This window comes from Cottoperca gobio, chromosome 16 (genome assembly GCF_900634415.1).
Source record: "Cottoperca gobio chromosome 16, fCotGob3.1, whole genome shotgun sequence".
Classification (NCBI taxonomy): Eukaryota; Metazoa; Chordata; class Actinopteri; order Perciformes; family Bovichtidae; genus Cottoperca; species Cottoperca gobio.
Window position 1 is genome coordinate 13,495,888 of NC_041370.1, and position 10,661 is coordinate 13,506,548.

The 10,661-nt window shown below is 39.1% G+C and overlaps 1 protein-coding gene across 1 annotated transcript; it reads right to left on the minus strand.

Annotated features, from left to right (window-relative positions):
* Positions 1-3,703: 3,703 nt before the first annotated feature.
* Positions 3,704-10,389, minus strand: smg9 (SMG9 nonsense mediated mRNA decay factor). Its single transcript, XM_029451298.1, has 13 exons — positions 9,908-10,389; positions 9,758-9,832; positions 9,106-9,340; positions 8,868-8,965; positions 8,645-8,757; positions 7,197-7,308; positions 6,891-6,986; positions 6,637-6,722; positions 5,674-5,780; positions 5,475-5,582; positions 4,995-5,120; positions 4,758-4,902; positions 3,704-4,304 (listed from the first exon to the last, which is right to left on the minus strand). The coding sequence occupies exons 1-13, from the start codon at positions 10,052-10,054 to the stop codon at positions 4,226-4,228; spliced, it is 1,527 nt and encodes a 508-aa protein (XP_029307158.1). The 5' UTR covers positions 10,055-10,389; the 3' UTR covers positions 3,704-4,225.
* Positions 10,390-10,661: the final 272 nt, after the last annotated feature.

The window sequence follows — 10,661 nt, forward strand, 5'->3', positions numbered from 1 at the left end:
GTGTGTCCCCTAGTGTGTGTGTGTGGGGACATAAACATGTTGTGTGAGGTTGAGACAGTCCAGAATGTGTAGGAACTCGGCTGCATAGTGACAGGAGGGGGTGTCAACGTAAATATTTATATCTCCAAGTATTATAATATTATCTTCAAGTATTATAATATTGCCGGAGGTCGATCCCCATTTTGACACGTGTTTGTCTTTTCACCTTGATGTCAGTGCAAATTTTCTATGTAATATTATATACAGATCCGAAACAAAAATAATCTCAATAATTGAATTAATCTACTAAATCACTTATTCATATCACAATTGGGCAATTCTCACTATCTGTGCCATTTATACCAGATGATATTTAGGACCCATCATCATGTCTTGTCCATTTTTGATGGAGTAAAATACAATAACTATCTCTGGTTGCGAAGCATTAAATTGTTCCTGGGTAAAATTGAATAAACAAACAAGTTTTAGCACTACTCATTTGAGGGCTAAATGTCAAAGTTGCACTATCAATAAAAGGCGTAAAAAGCCCACATTATTTTCCAGGCACTCTCTTCTCAATAACACGTAATAACATCAATCTTTATTTTTAAATAGAACATTATATTCAGTCTTATATGTGTGCGTCAAAGAATCTTCAGGGCAAAGATACTTTAAATCTACTGCAGCCTTGCACTTCACCGGTTTTACATTTATTGTCCACTTGATGGCGCAGTAGAGCAAAGGAAGCACCATGAAGCTTCGGCACATATGCAAACCAATTGGATGGAAAGCTTCAATGCTTCATGAAGCTTCATCTCGCCATCACTAGTTACGACCATTACTTGTGTAATTCTGGCCTGTTGGACATGCATAACTCATGCCTGGGCCACTCAATTTCTGACTGGGTTGAGTAGAAAAATGCATTTAGGTAGCTATGGTATTTCAAACATAGGAACACACTTGCAATTGTTACATGCAAACTATTACATGTACCAACTTAAAAACTAAGTATTCTGAATGGTTATATAACAAAAATGTCTTTTAAATGAGACACAGTAGCATAAGCAAAATAAACAGCAAAATATTAAGAAATGTATTTATTGAGCTTTTATTTTATTCATTAACATCAAAATATTCTTGATAAATAAAAATAGGTTGCAGGTTAACAATATCACTCAAAACAAAAAACGTTTGCTTCAATATATATCATTTAAAATGTTTCTTGTTTTGCCAAAGAAAAACAGAAAGCTGTTGTCTGCGCAATACAGTTGCTATTGTCTTCAAAGGCAACACCTCAAAAATAAGCAAATTAGCTGGTTAGAAACTGTATGAGGCCAGAGACCAATGCAAACCATATTGTTACTTACATTCTATTTTAAGGCTTTGTTTTCTAAAATAATGTGAGCACTTTGAGGCCATGCAAAGTGCCGTGATGCAGTGATGCTGCCGTCTCCACCAGTTAAGAGAGCACGACCAAAGAGACCAGCGGTGCCACCAGGAGCAGAAGGCCAGCACTTGTGCTGCTGGCACTGTTGCAGAAGATCCCCTGACAGCAGAACCCTTCCGCTCCAATGACTTGGGATATCTGTGCAATTTCCATTGAGCACCCCATCTTGGAGGCACAGCCCTTCATGGTCTTCTTTTCATTTCCTACTTTCACTGAGGGAATGAAAATAAATTCAGGGTGTGAGCTTAAAGTTTTAATGCATCTACTAGAATCACTACACACCACTCTGAGCAAAGGAAATATATGGAACAGTTAAATGTTTAATGCTGCAGCCCTGTTACCTGTTGATGTGATGCAGTGGTCCTCATTCCCCTCACAGTTTAGAGTTGTGGTGCAGTTTCCATCCGGTCCATCGCACTGGAAGCACTTCTTACCATTTGGAATGGTCTTGCTGCGGCCTGTAACATAGAATATGGTTCATATTGTTGGGGATGCAATGCTTTTCTTCTTATGATTTGTTGGTGTGTCCTTGCTGATGAACAGCTTTCAAATAAACATGTCTACAACATGCAAATATTTATGCCATTTGTTTGTTTATTGACTGATTTGAATATGATTATCTTAAAATAAAGCAGATTGTTTTTAGAGTAGGCTGTTATAATGATTGGCACAAAGGTAATAAAACAATAGTACAGTTGGAAATTGTGTGACATGTGATTTGCTTGGGCTTCTCTATAACAGTTGGGAATGTAGGGAAAAGTAATTTTCCTCATACTGGCTCGTCTTAGAATTTGAGTCGTGTTTCTCTAACCACATCTGCTCCAAACATATTGTCTCAGGTTCTGATACATGGACTGACATCATCAATCCACTATACTTACATTCACAATGTATATCTGGCACAAGACAAGACAACAAAATGTTCAAACAAAAAGCAAACAAGTCATTATTCATCATCTGAAACATGGAAAATGCAAACACCACTAACTCTTAGGAAGTCGTTTTCACATTTTAACAGCTTTTACTCATGCAACTAAAAGCAGCTCTCAGTGCAAAGAAGAATCTAAATACCAAAACACAATATAAGTAAGTTACCAGAGGCAGGTTGGGAGTTGCAGAGCTCAGAAGTGCAACACTCGCTGGTAATTCTGCTTATTCCAAAGTTAACTGAGAATTCAAGACACTCTTCAGGCAAAACACAGCTTTGTGAGTTGATTTCATCCAGTTTGAGATCACCTGCAACAGAAGAGAAAGTGGAACCTTTGTAAACACCACAAAGCAGTATTGCAATATAAACAATGCACCACAAATTACAATACCTGGATATGAAGTGACTCTTATTGCACCACACTGATGACGTTGCAAAGGGCATTCTTCTGTGTCTGTGCAGATATCTGAGCTTCCCGATGTACACGAATAACAACTCAGGGTGTAGGCTGAGAAAACACAAAACTCAGATAAGTAAAACATATAATCTACTTTTCTTTTCTACAAGAGGTGAACACAATAATTGAACACCTTAACTCTGAAATAAACTAAATCAAATTATGAGTACAGCTACAAAAATGGGTTACACAGCATGAAGGTGGATGTCATGCGCAGTTCTGACTTTTCTACATACATTAAAAAAAGATAACAGAAGAAAAACTTGCCTTTAGGGAAAAGCACGATCCCAAAGATCAGCGTGAGGAGATGCATTTTGAGATGGCAGGACACAACTGAGTTTGAGTTTGATCTGTTAGGAGTTGACTTCATCCTCAGACCACTCCCTCATTCCTGCTTCGACAACTTGAGGTTGTAGTTTGATACAATCGTCCAAAATCTTACTTTATAGGTAGTTAGGTGAGATGTACAGTATGTGTACCTCTCGGAGTCTATTGGGTTATAACAGAAGCCAGATATCTGAATGTTATTATAGATTTGCACACAACTTTGAAGAAAGGTTTGTCATATACCTCAAATGCAACCTCAGGACTGTGTGTAGATGTATCTCTGTTTGCTCAAAAAGTGTTCTCCCACCTGCACCAACTCTTAAATTTAATTTCTTAGTCTATGCTGTCACAAAGAAAATCCAGATTAAACAGGTTTAATGGCAATTGAAGGTGTTTGTAAATTTGTGATTTCTTTAACGTAAAATGAAAGCTACATATGCACGAGTGTTGTATTAAGTATCATAGTGTTGCAGCAGATACCAGTGTCTTGTGAAATGATGTAACACCTTGTACGAGAAGAGGGCAATGAAAAGCACCCTGCAGCTTATGAACCAAACATAAAAAATACTTTACACTAGAGCTTCATTTTATTTCTGAGTAATTGACGATTGATTTATTTATTAATGTTTGAAATCAAATAAAATGCTGAACTGTATATTTCCATCTCAGAAAAACATGTGCACCATCAGTACACCAAAACTTCAACTACAACATAACATAAATCAATAATGGTTTGCAAATTAAAAAAATAAAATCACATTTTGCTAAAACATGTTCATACAAGTATTCTGTTTCTTTCTGGCCACTGATGTTCAGGGTGCAGCTGTCTGCTGAACGTGGCATGGATACACAACTTTCTGATACGGAGCGCCAAGAGTCCGCAGGTTTTCATGCCGACCAAAGTCTACAGAAGGTGTCCTGCATTACATCGGACTCTTCACCACTGACCAGGCCTCCATTTTCACTTGTCCTTCCTGTAAGGTGCGACCATCTCCACTTTCACAGTCACATTTTTCGTTTTCGTGACCTGAATATCAGACATAAGCTTGCAAATGCCATTTTATTCAACAGCACTTCAACCTCGGTGTTAGCAGAGCAGACGGCTGTACTCAGAGAGGGCCGAGGACTTTTTCACCCCATCCCAGATACGAGCTGCGTAGTGAAACCTGTAAAACACGAGACATTTATAAAGACCAGAAAGTGTGTTCACCTTGACAAAAAAATATGTGTTTGGATGTTTTTAGTGAGATTTATATTTTGAGCATTTTGCTTTAAACTGATGTGTATATTAGAGAGGCAGACAGGAAATGTTTGTGTGTGTGTGTGTGTGTGTGTGTGTGTGTGTGTGTGTGTGTGTGTGTGTGTGTGTGAGTGTGTGTGTGTGTATGTATGTGTGTGGGGGGGGGCTGTGAATGTATAAAGATAACTGGATACAGCGTTGGAGAAGGAGCCCTGTTCATGAAATGACATCCTTGCCGTTATAACATTTATATTGTTGTGTTTGGTAGCTTTGTGTTGTTTTTGAAATGTAAAGCAGTCTGTTTTTGATTAGTGGTAGACAGATGAGGTTAACAAGATTATAAATAAAAAGGTGAGAAAAAGCAGAATGTGATGTTTACCAGTTCTTCTCAGTGAGGATGGTGTGTGACAGCTGACAGCGGGGCATGGCCAGTATTTGGCTGCGGAGTTTTGAAACCATGGTGGAGAAGGCAGGATGTCCTCTGTACCCCGGGAGCAGAGAGAAGAGCGGGTATGTTCCCGACCCTAAACCCAGTATAAAGATTCATTTATATTTTACATAATATACAGGAGGACAACTGAGTTTTTCCTTTATGTAAAGATAAATTCTCAATAACCTGCTTTAGTCAGATTATCCTCCCCATCATTCTCCTGCATAGGAAGGAGGAACATGTTGACTTCAGTTGCCAGATAGTCCTGCCCCAAGCCAGGGAATATATTGCAGTCTAGCATGGACAATGTACCTAAAAACAAACGTCATGCAATTAAATGAGAACAGCTGTGGCCTCACTATTTTGTTAATGAAATACTGTTTTATCTCTCTCTGCATCCTGGGCATGGAATGAGTTGCAAATCACGTTGCCATTTTACATAACCTTCGACTCGACCTTCTATTGAAATTGCTTGTATGGCCTACATGTCTCTCCTCTTTTACTATTTCCTTTGTGTTGACCTTCCTGGCTAAATAAAACAATATAAAAAACTAATCATATCCATGGTATTATACCAGCCCCCTCACTTTTAGACATGATTGTGCCCTTAAAAACAATGATAGCATGAACACAATATATTTATGTATGAAGAGAATATTCTTGAACCTTTGTATTTGAGATGGGAGTGGGCCATTAATTTGTCCACCGCCATATGCATGTTATTCAGATTCTTTGGGCAGAAATCATCCCGTCTGGCCTTATTCTGGAGGAACACTGGAGGAGGGAGGAATTTATAGAAGTTGATTGTGAATTCATGAAACCTTGTTGGTGTGTGACATTGTGCGTTTCTGCTTTAAAAAGTCACCAATATGAGGATAGTACTCCGCTCCATCGTCATTGCCTGAAGAGCCAGTGCTGTCGTGGCTTGCAGACGGAGTGGAAGGTTTCAGCATCTCTGCAGTCTGAAGAAACCTAAACACAAACATAACATTAAATTTCCTGTTTGGTACCAAGATCTGCATTCATGAGACATTAAGACATAGGATGCATTCAAACTCAAATCTTGTGTAAGTGAAAGAAACCGGAGTGTACATGGCAGCAGTGGACATTTTTCTTTCTAAAATACCCATCTGCTTTGATAGATACAGGACTGAATTTTGTCCCCCCCCCCCTCATTTACATTGAAAGGTCTTTGCAGCCCATATAGACAGAAGGAATTATTAAAGTGAGCACCCGTGCTTTCAACATACATGTGGACATATAAATATTGTTTTAAGGCTTACTTCAAAAATAAAAGAATTCATTTAAAACCTGTAAATTGTTACTTTTGGTTTCAATGCTTTTCTTTTTTTTTTTCACTTTCCAGTATCGCTGTCCTGGACCTTCAACTACCACCAAGCTGAATACAGCTATTGCTTTAAATAACAGATCCATAGTTTTCAGTTAAAATAGGATAAGGTATAGACAGGGAAAGTATCTTACCATGAGGTTAGAGTTATTCAAATGATTGACTAGAATTGTTCAGGTGGGTGTCTTTAACAGATACTGGTGTATTGGAGCAGATGAGCACCAGTTATACTGGTACATAACAAGTCATTCTCAACAGTTCTGGCTCTGACCGCACTTGTTGTCTACAAGACCTGAAGGACAAACATTATTGAGCTAATGAAAAAGCAGAAGACAAATATCCTCTCAATACCAAGTTCAAATACTCAACATTCCTGCGGGAGGAGGGGGGGCGGATTTGAGAGTTACCCTCTTCTTTCTTTTTCACTGAATCTGGGCAGTAACTATAACACAGATCCATTGCAGATAAGAAAGTACCAACCTGTAGAGGTTTAAGTCAGTGAACCAGTCTTGAACCACAATGACAACGTGGCACACTGTAAACAGGAAGGCGGCGATCTGAAGAGACTGTTGACAGATTATACAGAGAGTACTAATGTGGTCACATGTGAATGGGTGTATACAGAATAAATAATAACAACCATTAAACAGTGAACCAGAGGTCCCTAGAGGTTGTTTTCCCCATATAAACAACTACTGTTTTCACCCACTGCCATATGCAGGCCAGCCACTCACCTGCATCTCAACATATGTGTGAGGGAGGTTGTACTCCGGAGGCAACTTCCGATCGTTGTTGATGAGGTGGTCGAGAATAGATGGGCTGAGCATTGGCTGAAGAAACAAATGAGGCATTCACACACACACACACACACACACACACACAACTCATCAATCCTCAACCAAATACACTCCAACTGTAACTACTCTCTATTCCAAGGTGACATTTCAATTCAGGCAGTTCTTGCTTACACTCAGCAAATTGAAAATAGTACAGAAAAAGAAAGAGAAGCGGTCACTGTGTCCGAATCACTTCATTCATACCTGTGTATCCAAGAAGATGACTCTCTCCTGTGTGATGAAGAAATCAATGCCTGTGCTCTGGTTTCCTCCTCTTTCCTTGATTTCTTGAGTCTGGGCTCTGAATACATAACCTCTGTGCAAACAAACACACATCACATCAATTAGAGGAACTTCACTGGTTAACCTTTTAAAAAAAAAAAGACGTGGGTGGTGGTGGCCTAGTGGTACGGCTTCCAAACACCAGATGGTTGTGAGTTCAATACCAGGGATGAACAAGGTCCTTAACCCCGAGTTGCTCCAGGGGGACTGTCCCTGTAGTTAGTTCACTGTAAGTCGCTCTGGATAAGAGCGTCTACTAAATGACCTGTAATCTAATAAATGCATAGATAGGGTGTTAAGGCCTAAATAAGTGTTTTGGTTAGAACTTCTACTTTTCCCTAAACAAATAGTATTTCATTATATGGTTGTCTGGTGTGTGGACGTTGTGCAGTGCAACACACTGAGCTGATTTGAATAAATCCAAATTATTATAATAATAATAATAATAATAATAATAATAATAATAATAATAATAATAATAAGATAATAATAAAGATAATGTATGATTAGCTAGAACACTCGACTCGACTCTACACAAGCAGACGGGCTTTATCATATCGCCCCCGTGTGTTCAGAAAGAGTACCTTCACTTTGTAAGTGCAGCTTACAAATTTAGATTTTTGATGGGTGAGCACCACACTTCTACCGTTTCAACTTAACAATATGAAAAGTAAATGAACAGAGAGACTAATTGTGGCAGGCAGTACACAGTTAACTTATCTTAAGCATACATTTGTATTAAAGCCAAAACATATTCTCCTCTCTATAATAATAGGTGAGATGTTTGTGTACCATGACTGACAAATTCAATATGATATATTCTGCTTTTTATCAGACTATTGAAGCCCTGATCAAAGCATTTAACTACTTAATGCTTACATATGATACGTTTCTGGTGCCGTCACTGGTTTAACAATGCTATAGTTGTATATCTATAGTACAGGTTGGTCTAGCACTGTAACTACTGTCCTGTAAGTCTAACAGTAATTTTTACTTTGTTCACTATACTGGCATCAGGAACATATTTTTTTGTTTTGTCTGGTAGCTATCGGTAGCTAGCCCCAGTTCCCAAAGAGTATTAATGCCAGTTATTTGTAATTACTATCCCCAATTAACGGAAATGGCAGATTTTGTAACTGTGGAAAACAAAATGCAGTGTGTCTTGTGTTGTTGGTTGTTGCTAAGCTCTGAGGGAAACGGAAAGTTATCCAGTTTACGGTGACGGAACCAACAATGATACCACTTGGAAACACAAGGGGGGGTGAAAAGTTAAAAGGTTAACCATTTCCACTTTAAATGAATGTATCATTCGCACATGGACGAGCAGTTTACAAGCTTGAGCTCATTGTTGGCGTTACGACAAACCTTACCTTTGATCTTCCTCAGGAGTGTTGGCAGATAATAGTGACATGATGGTAGATTTCCCACTTCCCTGCAGGCCAATGACTCCCACCACCAACATATCTGTCTGGTCCCTCAGATACTGCAACACAACATCCTTTAAGTACATACACTACAATATATTGAGATTACTAATAAATCATTTAATAAAATGGCTCCACAATCAACTAAATTCACTCAACATTAACTCACCTCAATGGCACTGTCACACCAATTCATCTGATCATCCACAAGCTTAATGCTGTGCTTCATCTTCTCCGGAGGGAGGAGTTTAGACTGGCCAACCATGGCTGGAAGTCATATGAAAAGATTCAAGATTTACTTTTCTTTTCTCTGCACACATAATTTGGCCTTAATGAGTGCGTCCAAGTAGAGTACATTTATAGAAGGAAAATAAAAAGTTATTTTTGTGAAATCTAATATAGCTCACGGTCCACAGCGCTGCTTGATGCAGAAGCACCCATTCCTCTGTTTTGGATCTGGTACACAGGCTGGGTGGGACGCTGCCCCTCCCTCTCCATCTTGGAGGGCCCAGGACCAGAGGGCTGAGCTGCCGCTTCTGGAGGAGTGCCCGGCTTCCCTCCATCGTCCCTGGCTTTCATTAGCATGATGGGCTTCTCCAGGACCGGAGCTCCACCGACAGGTGTATTCTGTGAAGGCTTGGCCTTGAAAAAGATCCAACAAGTGAATAGATGGAATGACCTGAGAGGTAGAAGAGCTTTATGTATACGAACTGTACTTTATGTAATGATTACTTTTTAACAGTGACTCATTTGTTTTGGCATTGTGAATGTAGTTGTGGAAAGAAGCAAATGTGTAAATACCTTACATTGTCTTGGATAAGTGTTTGCTAAATGAATTAATGTAAAAGTATTTGTTTCACTTTGTTCTCAAATTTGATAACATGATGTTTGCTTTCACATAATGCATACTCTAACTTCAATCTGACAATCCTGCAAGCAAAGTACTACCTCCTAGACAAATCAAAATGTTCTGATGTCATTATTATTGACTGTATTATTGTTTGTGTTCAATAAGGAAAATAACAATAAGAACTTAGAATCTGAGACATGCCAACGTACCCTTTCCCCAGGGGGTTTTGCAAGAATGATGGGAGTCTTCTGAATGAGTGGGCCTGGTGGATCCTCGCTCCCATCCTAAACAGACAAATTAAAGTGGGTCACTATTCTGATGTGCAAATGTTAAACACGCAGTGTTTGTGGGTTAGCTACCCTTCGTTCCCTCGGTTGATATTCTCGATCCCGACTGGGACCGGACAGATTTTGTCCCGGAGGTCCAGCATCTCTGTCTCCCCGGCGTCGCCTCCTCCTGCGCCCCTGTCCGTACATCCCGGGCTGACTGTGACCGGACTCTGACATATCGCTGCTCACCTGATTCACTACAACACACAACTGATGCCAACAGTAAGCTAGTTAACGATCGGAACCCAGTCCAATCAGAGGCGAGCTAAAGATACGATCACTTTCACTAAAATATCTTCGAAACTATAAATCTGCTCACAGTTAGTAACCATGTGACCATTACTGTCAAATACGTTTAAAGACGTTTAGTGGTGACATCGTTAAAGTTCAATTCAAAGCACTTTAGTAACGCTTGCTAAAGCTTTCCGCTCGAGCGTTACGGTACGAGAATGGACCGGTTTTCAATTATTAATGCGCTGAAAAAAACTCTCAGCAAAACAAACGAACCTCGTTCGTCTGGTAAAGGAAGTCGTCATGAAACATCATAATGAAAAGTAGTTCCGCCACTTTAGGGATCATTTCGACCTGTAACCTCGTTTTGTTGTTAATTTTACTGTATTTACATGACATCCAATTATTCTTGTTTACCCTTGTTTTTGTTTGCCTTTATTATAAAATACTGTAGTAATAATAATAAAACGTAAATAATGTTTTCAAGAATTCAAGACCATCCTTGTTATTTTATTTTTTTGTCTAAAATATTTTTGAGTTGAACTTGTCATGA

Excerpts from the sequence above, each read along its gene's own strand:
- smg9 (XM_029451298.1), bottom strand. The coding sequence starts at position 10,054 with ATGTCAGAGTCCGGTCACAGTCAGCCCGGGATGTACGGACAGGGGCGC. Across the intron at positions 9,833-9,907 it reads ATCAACCGAGGGAACGAAGG|GATGGGAGCGAGGATCCACC; the intron begins GTAGCTAACCCA and ends TTGTCTGTTTAG. Across the intron at positions 6,987-7,196 it reads TCATCTTCTTGGATACACAG|CCAATGCTCAGCCCATCTAT; the intron begins GTATGAATGAAG and ends TTGTTTCTTCAG.